Genomic DNA, 21,419 nt, shown 5'->3' on the forward strand with positions numbered 1-21,419 from the left:
TTTCCCTATTCTATTCTAGTGGCAAGAATAACAACTTAACTCTTTTTCTCTTAGCTACCCAATGCTTCTTAATGCCTCCTGTCAATGGCATGCCCCAATATAATTTCCCTTCCAAGTGTTAAGATCTCCCATACACCTTAATCTCCCTCAAACTGAGAAAGTTGGCAACTCCTTATACACTCTTCATCCCAGTGGCAAGTATTCCTTTTCACCTCCTGATTTAAAATTAGCTCTGCAGATCAGTTCACAATCAAGTTATGCACAGTCACAGAACCAAGAATGTCTCTGAAACAGTACGAAAGACAACAGAAGGAAAATACCACCAATATTTGGAAGAAGTTCCCAACATCTAGCAAATAACACAGAGGTGAACAGCGAGTGCTTGCTCCTGGGTACAATGTGCCCCTGCCAATCTTTGAGAGGCAATAGAGCAGGAGTGTCTTTCTTATGCATCTGTAGAGAGCCTACCATAGTAAAGATGAACTCTCACTACTACTACAATATCGACAGGCTTAGCAGAATTTAATTTTTTGTATTCTCAATTATTTTTATCAATTTTCAAGGTTATTAAAATATTATTTGTTCATTTGTGGAGGTAGGCCAGGGCTAGGCCAGTGTAGACAGCATGCTTCAGCAGGCTCACTGCATATTCATGTGTCAGGACACCAAAGATAAAGGTGCAGGGGAAGCTGTTGTCATCCTGGTCTGGACTGGAGCCCCTGGCCAGGACTGTAAGAGGAGTGGAATGAGCTGTTGCCTGCTGCCCTGTTGTTCTTGCCCAGGGATGGCTTCCTAACTAGCAGCTGACAAATGAGAAAGTGGGGCCATAACAGCAAAGCTGCAAAGGGCCTTCTGCTTGATCTCAGGACCAGTGTCACCTAATTCCTGCAAGCACAAAGTGCAGGTAAGGGTGCAGTACTGGCAGGGCAGAAAAGAGCAGAGACCCCTAACACTATTAGCTGCTAGTAGTGAGCAGATTCACGACAGCAGGGCAGCAGTGAACTTGCCCTGCATTGCCACAGGAGTCACTGAGATTTCTAGGCCTGGAGGAAGGCTCTTTGCCACCTCCTTTTTGTAGTGCTGGCCATGATCTCAAACTCTGCAGTGCCAGGACCTCAGCCTCCCCTGCACCTTGTTACCAGCAGGAATCAGGTGACATTGGCCCTGAGATAACACAGGGAGTCCTCTGCAGCTTCATTGTCAGGGACTTACTCATTCACTTGTAACAGCAGTGCTGCAGAGGGCTCCCTGCATGGTGGCAAAGCCTATACCCTATTCCTGCAGGCACGTCAACTGTTACTGATTGATTTTCTCCTGTCGATTTCTTTGTGTCAGCTGAAATCAAGGTTTACAGACAGTTATTGATTAAAACAGAATCCTGCCAAGCCTAAATAAGAATAATAATTTAACATGTAGGGGGAAAGATACAAATGGATAGAAGCTGAATACTGAAGTAGTATTCTGGAAGAGAATCAAAACTCAGACTACTTGGATTTTCAGATAAGTTAACTGTCATGTTAATTTCTTTTGTTAAAGATGGTAGCAAGTCTTATAATATTTATGATATGCTGAATCTAAATATGGTTGTTGCCAAGCTGCTTGTTTTATTTAAAAGGCCTTTATCAAGAGAACAAAGTAACACATAGATGTGTATCTTATGCACATATGCTAATGTTGTACTATTTAAAGTAACTTTGGTATACGGTGGCAAATTGTATCAACATCCTATTAGGCCAGTTATCAGAGCAACATCTACTTATTTGATAATACTGTTCTTAAGCATGGATCTTGTTCCAGTTGCCTACATTTGCATACTGTAGTCCTGTTCAAACAAGTCATGGAGTCCTGCACCTGCACTACTAACTTCTGCATTTAATTAATAGTGTGCCTACATGCAATCTGCTGGTATTGGTGATATGACCTGTGGCACCAGATTTCCATCCTTCTGTTGTCAACCCACTCTACTTAAAGAGCAAGTACAGTATTTGGGAAGTAGGCCTGTCTCCAAAATAGTGCTTAGTAATGAGCTCTCCATACGTGAAAGAAAAGTGCATCATTACTTGGGGATAAAGCTTCTGATGACCACAAGCATGTGAACAAAATGGCACATGCTTTGTCAATGATCTGGACTTTTATATACATCTAATAAACAAACTCTGCAGCACTTTTCACCTTCAAAACTGTGTCATCCCATGCAAGATCAATTAGAAGCTGATGGCATTGCTCAAAAATTTTCCATGTGGTCTTCTTGCTGTGTCCAGCATCACAACCAGTTGGGGCATAAAATGCAGTTTCCAGAACAGTGCGTACTGTAGTTGCTCACAAATGGCATGAACAACAAAGCACTTTCGTTCCTTTGATGGGACAGCTTTCATCCACAGCTATCTATATGTCATTTGCGATAGTGAGACATTAAGGTAATGAGTACATCAGTCTCCCTGGCTGCAACAACCAGCACTGAGTATCCCCGTGGACACAGTGTAAAATCATTCTTGGGTCAACGTCATCCTGAAAGCCACCAGCCAGAATGATTTTATATGGTGCTTGGGTCATTAGTTGCTCCTCCTGATTTTTTAGATCTGCCTTCCACTACTCTTTGGAGAGGTCTTGCACCTCTTGAGCATTTCTACATTGTAGGCTCCTTATAACAGCTGTCAAACTCCTCCTCATCTATTCTACAGAAATGTGCTCCAGTCCTAAGTACTGTTTTTACAGATATTCCTGCAAGGTCTCCCAACATTTTAATTCCAGATGGCTTCAGGAAGCTTGCTCATTATTACACAACAGCTTCTCCCAATAGGGGTAGCTTTTGGGAGCAGTGGACATCTGCTTGACGTCAGTACATTGAGTATTGCTTTTGTGCCTGCTCTTACTCTTTCATTTGACTTTGCTAATGCCAAAGGGCAGACATTACATTTCAAAATTTGTGGCAAATTCATAATCCTGCTGGCTAGATAGGCATGATTAATTCTGAAGAATATTTCTGCCTACTTGCATGGTAAAGGCTTTTCCTTTTACTTCTCCCCACACCTCACGTAGCACGAAAGAAGTTGGAACATTATTTATTTATTTTACAGTGGATAGTATATGCATCTAAGCTATTTTTACACAAAGCTGTCCAATTGTACTTGTCCTGGGATCTCTTCATGTAAATTTCAATATTTTGCAATTAAGTGGGTGGCTCCTTTCGAGAAAAACCTGAATCACTGATGTGTTCATAAGAAGGCATTCTAATCTTCATTATCACATTGCTGTAACTTTCTTGACTCACAATGAATAAGTTGTCCTGGTGTCTACTGAAATTCAGGCTCTTAGATTTTAAGTCAAGGCCTATTTACTGAGGGCTGAACAAGTTTTGGTGAGACCTGCAATTTCACCTCCTTTCATTCCTATGCCTTTAAGCAATTTGACTTTTATTAAGGTCCACTTGGCTAAACTTTGGAAATGATCGCGTAAGAAAATTTCCGTTTTGGAACTCCTTGATCATGTCAGTCAATAGAAGATGTAATTCTGTTATGCAGATGGCACCCTAACATGCATAGTTTGTGTGGCCAGGTCTCATGGGAGAATGTGCAGTGTACATTTGAAAATCAAGAGTTGCAGCTCTCAATTTTTTTCCCTCTGGGCACAGGTGAATATCAGCAGTAGGGCCACCATTTCCATGTACTGCCAGCAAAACCTAAGTTGGCACTACTTTCGTCTTCACTGGTCACAAACAAAGAGGTGACATTTTGAAATCTTTGTGAAGCACAAACTGCCATGAGCTCATCATAACAATGTGACTACACACCTTTGATGATGTACTACATTGAACTCCTATTATGTGCTGCTATAAAGTCCAAGAGTTGATGAAGAAGCAGGTTCCACTGTGCTTGAAATGTCACTTAGTGAGCATGCATCGCTCTAGCATACAACTTTCATTCGTAGCTTGTTCTACTGAGTTTGGTACAAAACAGATGTGGAGAGCCATTTTTGTGTTAGGGACCATGGACCTACAGAAAAATCAGTTATGGGCCAAAAACAAGTGAGAGCCTAAAAAACAAAACAAAACCCCCAAAAAACCCTCACAGATGTGGCCCCCAACTGAGAAGCAGGGGAAAAAAGGACACGCTCCTCAAGCTTCAGCATCACTCTGAAGGGTAGACTGGCTTTCATGAAGCAGTGGAGAAACATGTAAAAGCTATCTGGAATACAAGCAGCTGAATCATTCTCACTGACACTGAAACCTTTATAGCTAGAGTATGAAATTCTCAATGCAAAATATACCAGGGACAGAAATGTGTCATCTTAGAAATGGTCGTATCAGCATCCTGGCAAGAATCAATCATTTGTGAAATAGATACATATTTATTCTTGGCTGGAAATAAGTGTTTGTCTCTCAGCAGGAGACCAAGCAGGCAAGGAAGTGAGCTAACATAAAATATCTATACAAGTTTGTAGTTTTTCCTTGAATCATGATCTACTATTGATGCAGGTGTGTGTAATTTCAATGACAGTTTCCTTTGCAAGATGGCAGTAATGGTACCAATCCTCAGGTAGCTTCAAAACATGAACAACAGTGCCTTTACTGGTGTCACTACAAGCTTACCACACATATGATACATTAGTTGCAGATGCTCTTGCTTCCTATAGTTTCTGGATTTTAACTTTGTCACTGTACTGGGTATAGCACTTTCTGTGCCACATTACTGATACTATCTGTTCTGAAACAAAAGACAGGACTATGAAGCACTTAAACCATCTTGTCAGTCTTTAAAGTGCTGCCCACGAAAGCTCATCACCTAATAAACCATCTTGTCAGTCTTTAATTAGGTGATGAGCTTTCGTGGGCAGCACTTTAAAGACTGGCCCATGAAAGATCATCACCTAATAAACCATCTTGATTGATAGTCTTTAAAGTGCTGCATAATCCTGTCTTGAAAGAGGGACTCAGTTCTGTTAATAGACTCTATATTTGCCATCTTGTAGTTTCTTCCTAATGGCTGTTGCCTTTCTTATTCTATGCAATCCTTCTTCAGTTGGTTCATGCATATCATCTTTACCAGATGCTTGGGAAATAATGCAGAGACAGTAGGAAACTTGAGTGGATCTCATGAGGCATACTGATTTTATGGTTTTCCTATAGCTATAACCAATATGAGTGTCATAAAGCCACCCTCTATTTGTAAAAAAAAATCTCCCGATCATCATTTCTGTGTTAATTATACTCTAACTACAAATCATGATGTAACTATAAAACAAAATCCAAGCATGCAAGAAAATGACTCCACATGTTGCAGGAAAATAACTTGTGTTATGCTTAACTTATTTCTAATATTATTATATATGGATGACTAAAATACTATAAACAGCTGAATATTAGTGTGCACTAGAGAGATGTTAAAATTAGATTAATCAACTAATCTAATAGTAAATGGGATTTCCATCGACTATTTGATTAGTCGATAAGGGCGCTTCCACTTTGAAATGTAGCAAGAGCCCACCCAGCTGTTGCTACATTTCCAAGGAGGAAGTACCGCACAGTATTCTGCCTTCAAAATGTACAAACAAGAGCCCCAGCCCTTCCTCAGACTTTTTGTGAATGAGAGATTCATCTTAGCATGCCCTGAAAAATCTCTAATTATTTGTGATTGAGCTTCCTAACACTACTTTAATAATTGATCAGATGTATTTAGTTTATATCCAATTTGTAGCCATTAAAACAAAAATAGCCTAACATGAATATACACATTCAAGGAAAATATGTTGGAATATATTAAAAAGGGATTTCTTTCTAGTAAAAATAATCTTTTGTTATTCCTTTTATTTAATTTCTATTGTCACAGAGTCAAATTCAACTCTCTAATAAGCTAGTGCAAAAATATTTTTTTTAATCCACCCTGCAGCAATGTTTGTTTTTGTTATTTTAAAAACCCCCAAACAATCAGGTTTTTTTATTTAAATTGAATGTAATTAATTTAAAAAAAATCAATAAATACTAAATTTCTCATTTAAAAATAAGTTACAATTAAGTTTTATCAGAAACATGCTACACCTACACCAATGGTCTCATAAAAATGAATTAATAGTTCTCGTCTGTGCAGCCTAGCTACCAGCTCTTGCTTCTTGAATGTTCTGGATCTTCAGTTTCTGTTTTTCAGCAGACTAACATGCAAAGACGACCTGGGCTGAATAGAACTGTTTTTGTTCTGGACTTATATGTCAAGCACAGCAGAGTTAGTTAAATCACTGTCTAAAGACGGCGACACAATATAAAGGAAAGGACAGAGGCAGCATAGAAAGGGATAGAGGAATGGACTGGAAAGAAAAAGGGAAGACATCCAGAAAACACATATCACTCAGTTGCCACTGAGGGTCATTTTCTTATTTCATATTACATATCATATGCCTCTTATTTCGGAACCTCATGGTCACAGACCATAATGGTGATGCCATAAATCTATTCCCTATTTTACTTCAGCGTAACTCAGCTTTCCCAATGGAATCCCAGCCTATACTTGTTTTCAATTAGGGCATACTCCAAAATCAAGTGTACTCTAAGCACAGTCAGTCTTAGCTTCTTTGGTAACTTGGAATCAGATTTGCATCAAAATGACAGGTCAACACAGTGTCAGTGCTGATATTGCACTGCTTATAGAGATGTAAAATCCTGTTTAATTGGTTAACTGGTTAAACATGTCGTCTAACCAGCTAACCAATTAAAGGAGGGGCGGGCAGAGGGGGCCACTCCAGCCCAGTTGGGCTGAAGTCTCCCCACCTCCCAGCCTTAATATGTAATGCTTACCAGTTAAACTGTTAACCTTTCACATCCCTAACTGCTTACATCAACTATTGCTGCCTTTCAGAAACTGTCTCACTGTGCAAAGTGGCCACTGAGGATGCATACTGCAAACACAATGAGGAAAAGCAATATAATTACAGTAATGGCCGTAGTCGACATAAGTCAATCTAAGTTAATTTAGTAGTGTAAACTTGCTCTTAACAGTTACCTTTTATTTCCTCTCTCTTAAAGCTTACATTTTAAAAGCTAGCTATTTAAAAATGTCTTGCGACTGTATGATGTATAAAAACAGAACTAGAGTAACAATCTCACACAGCAATAATATTCTACCATCTGCCTCTTGCATTTAAAGCCAGGAAAAAACACAGACCATTCATTAAACCTAAAAAGAAGGAATCGTTCTACTATTCTCAATAATAAACTGAGAAAGACCTGTGGTGCAGGAGATAATAGACAAAACCAAAAGAGCAGTTGGTTTCATGGCTGTACACTTTCTGGGAGATACTTGTGGATCAGGGTCCCAAACTCCCAACCAGGGGGTCAGCACTGTGCAAAGCAATTGTGCAATCCAGCCTGGACTCCCAGCGGGCCAGGAGGGAGGTGTGGTCCTGTCTACTACTGGCCCCCAATTCCCGCCCATTCCCATCATCACCTTGTTCCCTCTCCCCCTGGTATCCCAATCCCAAGAATGCAGCTTCAGGGATCACCAGTTGGGCCCTCCCCCCATGCTTCTCTGGTCAAGTACACTAGTTTCACAGTGCTCCTCTTCATCACAGGGAGTAGAGGCTGCTGTTCCAGACCTCCTCCATCTCCCCACCCCAACAATCCCCAAAGCTGCATCCTTGGGTACAGAGTGCCATGGGGAAGGCAGGGCACTGGTGGGAAGGGGCAGGGCTTGTGGTCCGTATTGGACAACCCTCTTCCCTCTTGGCCTGCCCAGGGGCCCTGGTCCAGATTACTAGTCACTGATGATACTCCATCTCGTGCACATGCAAGCCTCACTTGAGGTAAAGAGTTCCACTGTTCCAGCAGACGTCAGCTCTGGTGGGAAGTCACAATTACAAAGCGATGTAATCCCTTTGGTAACTTGGTCCCTTTGTTCTTTAAAGGACTTCAAAATTAGCATAATTAACATTGATTTTGATCCAATATTCAACTGGAAGCCAATGAATAGAGGAAAAACCAAGGGAAAGAGCTCTCGTCTGCAAAATAATAATGCTATTTGAAATTGTCACCAAGACTCAAATACCACAGATACTTGCAATAACAATATGTAATTTGATCAATTCAATCCTACTTGAATAAGTCTGTCTTTGCAAATGCTTTATTTAATCTATTTTGCATCCTTCCTTCTCCATTAATATGCGTTTTATGTTCCATTTCTCTTACATATCTATTTCCATTTCTAGTCCATGATCACCACCAATATTACAATTTTAATTTGTTAGCAACAAAAATACAGAAGTATGCATAAATACTCACAGTAATAGTGTCCAAGAGCTTTGCCATATGTTTAATAATTTCACCATGGTGCGCAGGTTGTGTTTGTAGTAGTTTCTTAATGACAACTACACTTTCAGCAACTACTATTTCTGACAAAAACAAAAACAAGTTACAATTTATTTTAGAAGTATTTATGCATATGGAATAGAAATCATGTGCACCAAATTGTCAACTGTTCAACAGCAGTAAATGATCTAACAAGTTTAACTGCAGAACTAATTTATAATAGTAACATAAATGTGCAGATCATGTTATAAATCTGAAGACGGGCCCTGCTCTAACAAACAAGTTATGAAAGGGGAAGGATTGTGTTAAGAGAACAAAATCAAGTCCATTATACACACTTGATGATTCCTTTTAAATGGGATTTAATGTGTCTGTACTTACTATTTTTATTTTTAAATAAGTCATTACAGAAGCACAAATAGATACCGCAATTTAATGGTGGAATAGGTAAGGACTCTAAAAAAAGTTAGCTCAGAAAATTGCCAGCTAATTCAACAGTGAAAATAAACAGGCCACTGAACATTTGCACTCCCATATCGTAATCGACCCTGTATCCCATCTCCCAAATTCATAATCTTATCTCTAGTACATTCAAATGAGGATCTTAAATAGGCAAGCTGTTAGAAGATTTATGTCTAAGCTATGCACAGGAATGCTTAACTACTGTAACAAGTAACATTTGCAGCCTGATCAACTTGTATGAAATATGCAAATTTTGAAGCTGAAAAACCCTTACTGGTGCAGAGGCAGGCTTCTATGCAAGAATAAACTCATGTATGGCAAGATGAAGGAAAGGCACAACATCCTTGTATTTGAACAGTTAACCTAACACACGGACCATTCATTTCCAGCGTATGTCAGTAAATCAAAAAGAAAGGGAAAGATGTGCAAAAGAAGAATACTTGGAGGAAAAAATCCCTTAAACATCATCATGGTCATCTGGAAATCATGAAAGCTCTATCTGGCAGATTTTTGTTTTAAAAATTACAGCTGTAGCTATCCATGGATACTTCCTGGCACTCTGAAGAGCTTATATTTTAGACTGCAGCTTTGTATATCATCTTCCATTTGACATGACAACTGAGTCATTTCTCCAAACTAATTTCTTGAATAAGGTTTAAAATAATATTCAGGCAGTCCCCGGGTTACATGGATCCGACTTACATCGGATCCCTACTTACAAACGGGGTGAGGCAACCCCGCACCAGCAGACCAGGGAGACGCGAAGCTAGCGCGCCCCCCCCCCAGCAGAGTAGGGAGACGCGGAGCGGCTTTTCTCAGCAGACACCTCAGCTTGAGAATAAAGGACTGAGGGAAGTGAGGTGTGGGAGAATAACACTGAGCTCTGGAGAAATGTTTGGCTAGAGTTTCCCCTACAATATGTACCAGTTCCGACTTACATACAAATTAAACTTAAGAACAAACCTATAGTCCCTATCTTGTACATAACCCGGGGACTGCCTGTAATTAGATGAAAAGTCTTGATTTATTCTTTCTTGGGGAGGAAGTTAATACAAATTAACTAAAAAGTGTGAATCTAATGTGGGTTGAATTACCTAAACCAAATTAAGGCCACTTTCATTCTGACTGAGATGGTCCAAATAAGGGTTTTAATGCATTGTAAGTAATGCACTTTAAATTCACACCTTCAGTTAATACAGATAAGGAGCTGCTAGAGGAGGTATCTGAGCCTCTAGCTATCATCTTTGGAAAATGATGGGAGACAGGAGAGATTCCAGAAGACTGGAAAAGGGCAAATATAGTGCCCATTTATAAAAAGGGAAATAAGAACAACCCAGGAAACTATAGACCAGTTAGTTTAACTTCTGTGCCAGGGAAGATAATGGAGCAAGTCATTAAGGAAATCATCTGTAAACACTTGGAAGGTGGCAAGGTGATAGGGAACAGCCAGCATGGATTGGTAAAGAACAAATTATGTCAAACCACTCTGATAGCTTTCTTTGATAGGATAACAAGTCTTGTGGATAAGGAAGAAGTGGTGGATGTGGTATACCTAAACTTTAGTAAGGCATAGTCTTTAAAGTGCTACATAATCGTGCATTTGATAAGGACTTCCATGATAATCTTATCAATAAACGAGGCAAATTCCACTTAGATGGGGCTACTATAAGGTGGGTGCATAACTGGCTGGATAACCATACTCAGAGAATAGTTATTAATGGTTCACAATCCTGCTGGAAAGGTATAACAAGTGGGGATCCACAGGGGTCTGTTCTGGGACGGGTTCTGTTCACTATTTTCATCAACAATGTAGCTATTGGCATAGAAAGTATGTTTATTAAGTTTGCAGATGATACAAAGCTGAGAGGGGTTGCGACTGCTCTGGAGGATAGGGTCGTGATTCAAAATGATCTGGAGAAATGGTCAGAGGTAAACAGGATGAAGTTTAATAAAGAGAAATGCAAAGTGCTCCACTTAGGAACGAACAATCAGTTTCACACAAAGAATGGGAAGCGACTGTCTAGGAAGGAGTATGGCAGAAAGGGATCTAGGGGTTATAGTGAACCACAAGCTGAATATGAGTCAGCAGAGTGATGCTGTTGCTAAAAAAGCAAACATGATTCTGGGATGCATTAACAGGTGTGTTGTAAGCAAGACACGAGAAGTCATTCTTCTGCTCTACTCTGCGCTGGTTGGGCCTCAGTTGGAGTATTGTGTCCAGTTCTGGGCACCGCACTTCAAGAAAGATGTGGAGAAACTGGAGAGAGTCCAGAGAAGAGCAACAAGAATGATTAAAGGTCTAGAGAATATGACCTATTAAGGCTGAAAGAATTGGGTTTGTTTAGTTTAGAAAAGAGAAGATTGAGGGGGGACATAGAATCATAGGACTGGAAGGGACCTTGAGAGGTCATCGAGTCCAGCCCCCCGCCCTCAAGGTAGGACCAAGCTCCATCTACACCATCCCTGACAGATGTCTATCTAACCTGTTCTTAAATATCTCCAGAGAGGGAGATTCCACCACCTCCCTTGGCAATTTATTCCAATATTTGACCGCCCTGACAGTTAGGAATTTTTTCCTAATGTCCAATCTAAACCTCCCTTGCTGCACTTTAAGCCCATTACTCCTTGTCCTGTCCTCAGAAACCAAGAGGAAGAAATTTTCTCCTTCCTCCTTGTGACACCCTTTTAGATATTTGAAAACCGCTATCATGTCCCCCCTTAATCTTCTTTTTTCCAAACTAAACAAGCCCAGTTCATGAAGCCTGGCTTCATAGGTCATGTTCTCTAGACCGTTAATCATTCTTGTCGCTCTTCTCTGTACCCTTTCCAATTTCTCCACATCTTCCTTGAAATGTGGCGCCCAGAACTGGACACAGTACTCCAGCTGAGGCCTAACTAGTGCAGAGTAGAGCGGCAGAATGACTTCACGAGTTTTGCTTACAACACACCTGTTGATACAACCTAGAATCATATTTGCTTTTTTTGCAACAGCATCACACTGTTGACTCACATTCAACTTGTGGTCCACTATGACCCCTAGATCCCTTTCCGCCATGCTCCTTCCTAGACAGTCGCTTCCCATCTTGTATGTATGGAACTGATTGTTCCTTCCTAAGTGGAGCACTTTGCATTTCTCTTTATGAAACTTCATCCTGTTTACCTCTGACCATTTCTCTAACTTGCTAAGGTCATTTTGAATTATGTCCCTATCCTCCAAAGAAGTTGCAACCCCACCCAGTTTGGTATCATCTGCAAACTTAATAAGCGTACTCTCTATCCCAATATCTACATAATTGATGAAGATATTGAACAGTACGGGTCCCAAAACAGACCCTTGCGGAACTCCACTTGTTACCCCTTTCCAGCAGGATTTAGCACCGTTAACAACAACTCTCTGACTACGGTTATCCAGCCAATTATGCACCCACCTTATCGTGGCCCTATCTAAGTTATATTTGCCTAGTTTATCAATAAGAATATCATGCGAGACCGTATCAAATGCCTTACTAAAGTCTAGGTATATGACATCCACCGCTTCTCCCTTATCCACAAAACTCGTTATCCTATCAAAGAAAGTTATCAGATTAGTTTGGCATGACTTGTTCTTCACAAAACCATGCTGGCTATTCCCTATCACTTTATTACCTTCCAAGTGTTTGCATATGATTTCCTTAATTACCTGCTCCATTATCTTCCCTGGGACAGACGTTAAACTGACCGGTCTGTAGTTTCCTGGGTTGTTCTTATTCCCCTTTTTATAGATGGGCACAATATTTGCCCTTTTCCAGTCTTCTGGAATCTCCCGTCTTCCATGATTTTTCAAAGATCATAGCTAAAGGCTCAGATACCTCCTCTATCAGCTTCTTGAGTATCCTGGGATGCATTTCATCAGGACCTGGTGACTTGCTGACATCTAACTTTCGTAAGTGATTTTTAACTTGTTCTTTGTGTATCCTATCTTCTAAACTTACCCTCTCTCTGCTTGTATTCACTACGTTAGGCACACCTCCAGACTTCTCGGTGAAGACCGAAACAAAGAAGTCATTAAGCATCTCTGCCATTTCCAAGTTTCCTGTTACTGCTTCTCCCTCCTCACTGAGCAGTGGGCCTACCCTGTCCTTGGTCTTCCTCTTGCTTCTAATGTATTTATAAAAGGTCTTCTTGTTTCTCTTTATGCCTGTAGCTAGTCTGATCTCATTTTGTGCCTTTACTATTTTCAGGCATCTAAAAGGGTGTCATAAGGAGGAGGGAGAAAACTTGTTTATCTTGGCCTCTGAGGACAGAACAAGAAGCAATGGGCTTAAACTGCAGCAATGGAGGTGTAAGTTGGACATTAGGGAAAAGTTCCTAAGTGTCAGGGTAGCCAAACATCGGAATAAATTGCCCAGGAAGGTTGTGGAATCGCCGTCTCCGGAGATATTTAAGAGTAGGTAAGAAAAAAGTCTATCAGGGATGGTCTAGACAGTATTTGGTCCTGCCATAAGGGCAGGGGACTGGACTCGATGACCTCTCAACCCCTTCCAGTCCTCGTATTCTATGATTCTATAAACCCTACATTTCAAAATACAACTACTCCATGGATGCAAGGGTTTTCAAGGATTTTATGAAATTCTAGTTCAGGTTAGTCCAGAGAGCTTTTTGTCCCTTTCAGCACTGCCAAAAATTACAATGAAAGAACAAGTACAAATAAAAGTGATAATTTTAAAATAAATCTGTAAGATGTTGGGGGAGGGGGAGATTGAGGGAGCCAGTGAAACAGAATTCCACAAAATAATCATCATAATGGCATATTCTCCTTGAATAGTGGTGAAGACAAATGAATAGAGAACTGAAACAGACTACCCTAAACCAGTTTGTGTCTGTATAATACAAAGTTCGGAAAGTAACATGTACAGCTTCCAAACAGGTGAAATCCACAAATAAATTTAGGAAGAATGTATAGATTATTAAAATGCCACTGGAAAAAACAACACCTTTAAAAGAGGCTCCAACTTGCAGTGCAATATTTTAAATGATAGTCACATTTTATTAGGAAAGTATGGTTCATTAGTTATAAATGTAAACTGAGGGCTGAAGCAACTAAATATGAAACTGAAGAGATTATTACATGCACATTAAAGAATCAGTGTTAAAGGCATTTTAAAAGAGGTGAATATGCATTTATTGCAAGTATACTTGTTTAGAGAGAATACCCTGTTTGAACCAGAGGAAGGCAGTATGAACCAAGTTTGAGACAATGCAAGAGTATACCAATAGCTGGAACAAAACATCTAACTGTTCTTTGTAACAAACTTGCTGCTTGTGTGGATACTTGGCAACCTTTTCCAGACTTTAAGCTTTCACCTTGTTGATACTTTGTCCTTCACTAACATATGACGTTGGCTCTTAAACCAAATCAATATATATTTTATTTAATACAATATGCACTGTTAAAATTATTTTATTTTATTAATGATAGATATCACCAGCTCTAGTGTTACTCCCATTATGAAGTACAGTGCATACTTTTTCTGTTAAGTAAATATCAGTTGGAATAAAGTAAATGTTAAAACTGCTCACTGTAATTGCATTTTCATACTCTATATCTTTCTAAAAATACTTTTGTATCTTTTTAAAAAATATGAATTTATGTAAGTTTGGCACAACCTGAAACAGAAAAAGCAGCTAGGTTACCTCAGAAAGTAAACTTACTGAAAATCTAGTTTGCACTCAGGATACAAAATCACGTGGCTTCATATCCAGCCTCCAACACATTTAAAAATAGTTTCTCAATCTTAATGGGACCAGCACTAGATAACCGACCTTACCCAAAACAATTGCTTCAAGAAATGTAGCAATCATGTGGGAGTTTTCACAGATAAGACAGGCGAGCTAATAGAACATCTGATGTGTTGAGAAAAGCACAAGAAATGAGAAGGACTAATTCTAAGCCCTCCCATATTTTCCACAAACAGCTGGGAAAGGAAAGAAGAAAGAATCCATGTTGGATTTTGATTTTGTTTATGTATGTAAACTAGGGGTATGAAAGTGTGATAGTCTATATGGTTAACTGATGAGCCTGGATTCATCAGTTAACATGCACAGTTACACACAACACCTCCTTTCTCCTGTGCTGCCATGTCTGACTGATATAGCAGGGTGGGGAGGGCAGGCAGGAGCTGGTATGTGTGGGGAGCCAGCTCTTAAACCGGTTCCCTACTCAGTAAAAGAGGCAGCAGTGCACAGGGTGAGGAAGGAGGGGGCAGGAGGGAGCTGGTGCTTGCAGGGAGCTAGCATAAAAGCTGGCTCCCTGTGCCAACCCCCCTGTGTATAACTGCTAAAATTTTTAGGCGTTACATGCTATTATGTAAGCTTTTGTTCAAAGACATTTGTACATCAGTTCATGCAAATATGCTCAAAATTGAAACTTAGCAGAAAGTGTAGAGTAAGCTGGATCGTTACCAAAAGTGGAGGTTACTCATCTGTGCAGTAAGTGATGTTATTTCAGATGAGTTCTCCATGAGTGCGCCACATCAGGTCGGTGTGCCACCAATGATCTGAGTCTTCATAGTTGTGTCCCCGGGGCCACGCATGCACATGCCTCTAGCTGGGCACTCTGTGCAGGCACCATGCATGCACGAGTCCCACCCAACCCCCCACCAGTTCCTTCGTTACCTCAGAGAGAGACCCTTTGAAGAAGAGGGGAGGAAGGGAAGATAGTGGAGCACTCATGGGGAAACTCATTTCAAAGTGCAGCAGTTACTGCACAGGTGAGTAACTTCCTCTTCTTCAAGAGATGTCCCCATGGGTGCCCCATTTCAGGTAACTACCAAGCTGTAGGATTCTAAGGAGACAGGGATTTGGGATCTGGCATGAAGGTGGTAGAAAAGACTTCCTTGGGAAATTTAAGATTTGATAGAGGTCCCTGAGTAAGTGCATAATACTTTGCAAATGACTGGTCTGACTTCAAGTAGTGACTGTGCAAATATCAGCTATCGGAACACTTTTGAGGTCAATGTATGTTCGTAGGAGGAGTACTGTCAGACAGAGTGCAACAGTCTGAAACAGTCCGAAATCCAGTGAGTGTCTCTGGGATGAAATGGGTTGACCTGTGTGGTGGTTTGCTATGGAAACAAATAGTCTAGGAGAGCACCTGAAAGGCTTAGTATGGTGTAGATAAAAAGAGAGTGCCCTGCATAGATTAAGTGTGCGCATCTTTGATTCAAAGGAGTTAGCATGGAAGCTTAGCAAAAAATGTGGGCCGACACATGGTCTGATTGAGATGGAAAGATGACTGTATCTTAGGTAGGAATTTTGGGTGGATACGTAACATCACTTTGTCCTTGAAAGGGGTAGTGTATGGAGGGTCTGCCATAAATACTACAATTTCTCCTACCTGTCTGGCTGATGTGATGGCTATGAGAAATGCTGTTTTCATAGATAAGTGCAATAAAGAGCTGGTAGCCATTGGTTCAAATGGAGGAAGTGTCAGTGCATTTAAAACCAGGTGGAGGTCCCAAGGATCCACTGGTGGAACCACCTCTGGATAAAGTGCTTGTAGGCCTTTCAGGAATCTCTTAGTGAGCAGATGGGCAAAGACTGAGGAGTCATCTGTCTTGAGGTGGAAGGTTGTTATAGCAGCCAGGTGGACCTCGATGGAGCTTATAGCAAGGCCTGATTGTTTAAGGTGCCACAAGTACTCAAGGATAAGAGGTACAGAAGCCATAGATGGGACAAACTGATGGTCTGAGCACTATATGGAAAATATCTTCTATTTTAGAGCCTATGCCTTGCAGGTACTCTGAGCCCTGCAGTGCAATAAAACACGTTGTACTTGTTGTGAACACACTAGTTCTTGTGCAAAGAACCATCTAGGAGCCACACCTTGAGGTTCCACATGTGCAGATTGGGGTGGCTGGTCTGGGTTCCCAGTTGGAAAAGAAGGTCTGGGGTATGAGGTGGAGGAATTGGAGGTGTACAGACATCCTGGAGAGGAAAGGAAACCAAGGCTGTCACGGCCATGCTGGGGCTATGAGAATCAGTCACGCATTGTCTGTCCTTACCTTGTGTACAAGGTACAACCTTATTTAGTAGGTGTATGGGAGGGAAGGCGTAGAGGAGATGAGGTGACTTGCTGATTAGAAAGGCTTTGCCCATGGAGCCTTTCCCCATTCCCACTCTGGAACAGAAATGGTGGCACTTTTTGTTGGATTGCATGGTGAAAAGATCTATGGGTGGGTGATCCATGACAGGATGTCTGGATTGATTTGCCACTTCTGTTCAGTGGGGAAGGCCCTGCTGAACACGTCGGCCATAATAATGAGGTTGCCTGGAAGGCGGTGATCTTTATACCGGGCCTTGAGCACCAGTTCCAAAGGGTCATGGATTCTGTGCCTAGGGCAATGTGGTCGGGCTCTGCCCTGACCATTTATATAAAACAATCACTACGTTCTCAGTGATACTCTGACATGATTGTTGATAAGAAAGGGAAGGAATCTCTTGCATGCGTATCTTACAGCTCGAAGTTCCAGAACATTTATGTGAAGGTTTCTGTCTATGCTGGCCCACAGTCCATGAGCTGTGTGGTGTTTCAAATGTTCTCCCCACTCCCTGAGGGAAGCATCTGTCGTCATGGAAATGGACAGCTCTGGCACAAGGAATGGGATGCCCAAACAGAGGTTCTGTGGAATTGTCGACCAGTGAGGGGATTGTTTTACTGTTGGGGGAACCAACAGGGATTTGGATAGTGGGTATATGTTGGGCTTGTACATGCATCTGAGCCAACCCTGCAGACACCTCATGTATAGGCATGTGTTGTTTACAACAAAACTGCACGTGGCCATGTGTCCCAGGATCAGAAGGAAGTCATGGGCCGTGTCTTTGGAGGTGTACTGCAACTTTTGTACCAACTCCACTATTTTGTGGAAATGCTTTGTAGGCAGCGAGTGATAGCTTATGTGAGAGTCAATTTTGGAGTGTGCTTTGAGGAAACAGTCATTCAGGTAAGGAAATAGGATGATGTTTTGTTTTCTCAAGTATGCCGTGACCACAGCTACTACCTTTGAGAACACTCTTGGAGCCGTGGATAGGCCAAATGGCAGAATCTCGTACTGGCAGTGTTCTGAACCTAAAATGAATTGAAGCAAGTGTCTATGAGCTGGATGGATAGAAATGTGAAAATATGCATCTTGCAAGTCGATGGACAAAAACCAGTTACCCAGTTCCAACACTAGGATGATGGTAACAAGAGTCACCATTTTGAACTTCTGTTTTTTTACAAATGGTATTCAGTGCTCGCAAATCTAGGAATGGGTTGCCATCCTCCCGATTTCTTCTCCATGAGGAAATGAGAATAAAAACATTTCCCCATAAGTTTTGGAGGTTCTCTGTCGCCCCTAAGTGTACCAGTTTTTCTACTTCTTGTTAAAGAAGAGTCTTGTGAAAGTGGTCCTGAAGAGGGATGGGATAAGGGGATGGGAAGGGTTACAGAAAGAAAGAGAACAGTGTATCCATGTTTAATTATTTGGAACACCCATCTACCTGATGTTATTCATTTCCAGTTCTTATAGAACGGGAGAAAGTGGTGTTGGAATAGGTGAGAGACTGAGTTCTTATAGAAGGGAAGGAGAAGGTGTTGGAAGAGCTTGAGAGTCAATGGTGGCATTAGGTGAGAGGCTAAATGAAAAGAAACTCAGATCCCGTAAGTGGGATGTAATACTTTTTGTCCACTCTTTTGCAGGTGGGGGTGGCTGTGGCAAGCGTTTGCCACATACTTTTGGCCGGCTCCAAGATTGCTGGGTTGGGCTATTTTGGATGATATCACGGACTGTAAAATGTCTGTCAACTCATGTTGGTCTCAGTAACCTCCTGAAGCGAGATGTTCAGCTCTGCAGAAACCCATTTAAAAAGATCTTGAAAATGGGAAAAATTGTCAGCAGTAGTCAGAGAGGAAGGCATGACTGCTTCATTGGGTGAAGAGAATCATTTGTGTCTGGGAACATGTTGGGAGATGGGTCCCTGTGGTTGTCCTCTGCAGTTTGTTGGCATGCAGGAGATGGTGACTGCGGTGGAGGAGAGTGTTGGGGTACACTGTTATGTTTCTTGAAAGGTTGATATCTATGGTGGGACTGCCATGGGCTCCACTATTACCAGTGTGGGTAAAGCATCAGGGCTGGCATCCAGGGGTTACCGTAGAAGAGGGGCATGTCTCTGTGCTTTGCATATGGTGGATGAGTTCTAGCAGAACAAACAGAATGGTCTGTTCAAGGAGAATTGTGTTGAGAAAAAATGTCCATGTACTTGCCAGAATCACCAGAAAATCTCTCTGGTAAGATGGTTGGTTGTGGTGCCAGAATATCCGGAGAGTGAATGCACAACCCTGGGGTGCCCAGGCCTGTGCCCTGAGAAAGGGAAAATTAAATATCAACAACGTGAGGGGGGGCTCTATGGTGCATGTATTGTGGGCTGGCGCTGACGGTGCTGTAGTTGGCTGCATCAAGGCGACCTGCCATGCTGGATGGGTGTCAGCCGGTGGCCGGGGTAGTGTGTGGTCTGTGAGCCGAGTCTTCAACTGCTAGGACAGAGTCCCTTTGCAGCAGGCAGCCAGGAATGCTGATGGGGGCCCATGGTGGGACAACCCAACGCTCAGCTCTTACTGCGTTTACCCCTGACCGGCTGTGACTCTTTTAATTGTGTCTGGTTCTGTTACAGCAACAGGAGGAGTCAGGTTGAAAGCTTAAACAGTTACTATTTTATTGTTACAAAGCAAGGTTAGCTGTTAAATGTTACTGCTGTGTTACAGATAACACAGCCTCTACAAAAGGACAAGACAGAAATTACAATAAAAGTCACTTACAGGTACCATGAAACCCTTTTGGTTCTCTAAGCTTTTATTAAATGCACGCAAAAACAGACACCTAGCAGGTATATTCTCACCCCTGTGATCTTTACTCCGACGAAGCCAGCGTTTCTTTCAATCCCAATGGGAAGCAGTCAGTACGAGATGAAGGCATCCCTAAAGTCTCGGGGGTCCAAGACCGCCTAACCAGCAGATATATGGGTGGATCTCCAATTAGAGTGGGGCACAGGGCCCTACTTTATACCCCTGTGGTCACGTAGACTCTTCTCTTGTCATTAAAATGCCAATTAAGTTGGAACGTTTTTGTGACACCCATTCCCACAGGGGGTCTGAAGCTTAATTTGCACCTGTGAGGTGAAGTTAACTAAATCATTAGGGCCAGACATCCTTTTTCTGATGGGGCAGAAGATTCCTTTTCTGGGACAGTGTGTGTAGGCGTATCAATACTGGTACCAGCCAAAGGTAGCCCAAGGCCCCCGACCGCCTGCTGGCCCAATTGCCATTGTTATTTGGTTCCTGTCTAGCATCCAGGGCCATTGTCAGAGGGAGAAAGGGGAGGGAGGTTCTGTCTGGCTACAATAGGTTATTGGCATCAACTGCCTGGGCAACACTGTCTGTGCCAATAGATAGCACGGAGGTTATGCTCAGCACCAGAGTTGGTTGCGGGGCTGGAAAGGTGTTATCAATGCTGGGCAGTGCCACAGAATGGGTTGCAGGCAACTTAAAGCCTATGGCCTTGGTGCAAGGACCTGCTCTCATGGCAGCGCAGAATACACCCAGTGCATCATAGGTGCTGAGGCACAGAGACTCCTGAGTTTTCAGCACCAAAGGGGTTGGTGAGCGCCTTTTGGGTGCCAAAGCATTCTACAGAAAGGAAGAAGTTCACTTTTTCGTGGGCTTTTTGTCCTTATGTGCCTGCAGGGTCTCAGGTTCTTGGCTTGGGTCAGAGGCAGGAAATAGAGATTTTTCAAGTAGTATATGCTTAAGCTTCAAGTCTCTATCTCAGCGAGCTCTGGATTTTAATTTTGCATAATGGGGTTTTTTTTGGGGCATGTGTGCCTCCCTAAGACAGCAGACACATTGTACATGTACGTCAGACATTGGGATAGGGTCGTTGCAAGAGGCACAGCACTTAAACCCAGTGAGCCGGGCATGGCGCTAACTCCCTCTCTAACTAAGGGAGTAACTGGAGAGAGGAAAATAATTTTTTTTAAAGAAAAACAATGACCTATTAACTTCTAACTAACTGGGGTATGAAACAGGATTCAATAAGAAATTACTTATCTAAATGTGGAAGTGAGGAGCACTGTCGAGCTCCATCTCTGGCTGGAGACGGTAGAGAAGGAATGGGAGGGAAGGTGTCATGCACATGCGCAGTGCCTGCACAGTAGGAGCATATAGCTAGAGGGACACTGCTCTGAAGAATCCTCGGTGCAGCGGTGGCGCATAGACCTGATATGGAACACCTCAGGGACATCTCTTGAAGAAGAACTTTAGCTCACTCACACATTTCTGGGTGCCCTGACTCCAAATTACAGTAAATTTCTGCACCAGTATGCTACATGCAACTAGGGTTTCCTTGTGCCCTCTTGTATGATCAACTGCATATAATTCAAATGATTTGAAAGAAGTCAAAAAGAATGTTGTTACAGCAGAGATATGGAGCAAAGAATCAGTAGCGATGCTTAATAAAAAAAGTGCTGACAGCTTTCCAACACCTATTTGTTTGGGGGCAGTTTCTGATTTAGAAGTGATTGCTCACACCATCACAAACATCACATCATGGACATCACAAACTTCTGAAAGCTGAAAACATCCTGAGAGGATGCT

The 21,419-nt window shown here is 41.8% G+C and overlaps 1 protein-coding gene across 1 annotated transcript in view; it reads right to left on the reverse strand.

Moving 5' to 3' along the window:
• The window catches only part of AP3B1 (adaptor related protein complex 3 subunit beta 1), a 322,060-nt gene that overhangs the window by 146,105 nt on the left and 154,536 nt on the right, over positions 1-21,419 (reverse strand). Inside the window, exon 14 of the mRNA XM_006119130.5 lies at positions 8,264-8,373. Within this exon, the coding sequence (XP_006119192.1) occupies positions 8,264-8,373 (110 nt within the window). The remainder of the gene's footprint in view (positions 1-8,263; positions 8,374-21,419) is intronic.

The sequence above is a fragment of the Pelodiscus sinensis genome, chromosome 6 (genome assembly GCF_052426305.1).
Source record: "Pelodiscus sinensis isolate ZL-2025 chromosome 6, ASM5242630v1, whole genome shotgun sequence".
NCBI lineage: Eukaryota > Metazoa > Chordata > Testudines > Trionychidae > Pelodiscus > Pelodiscus sinensis.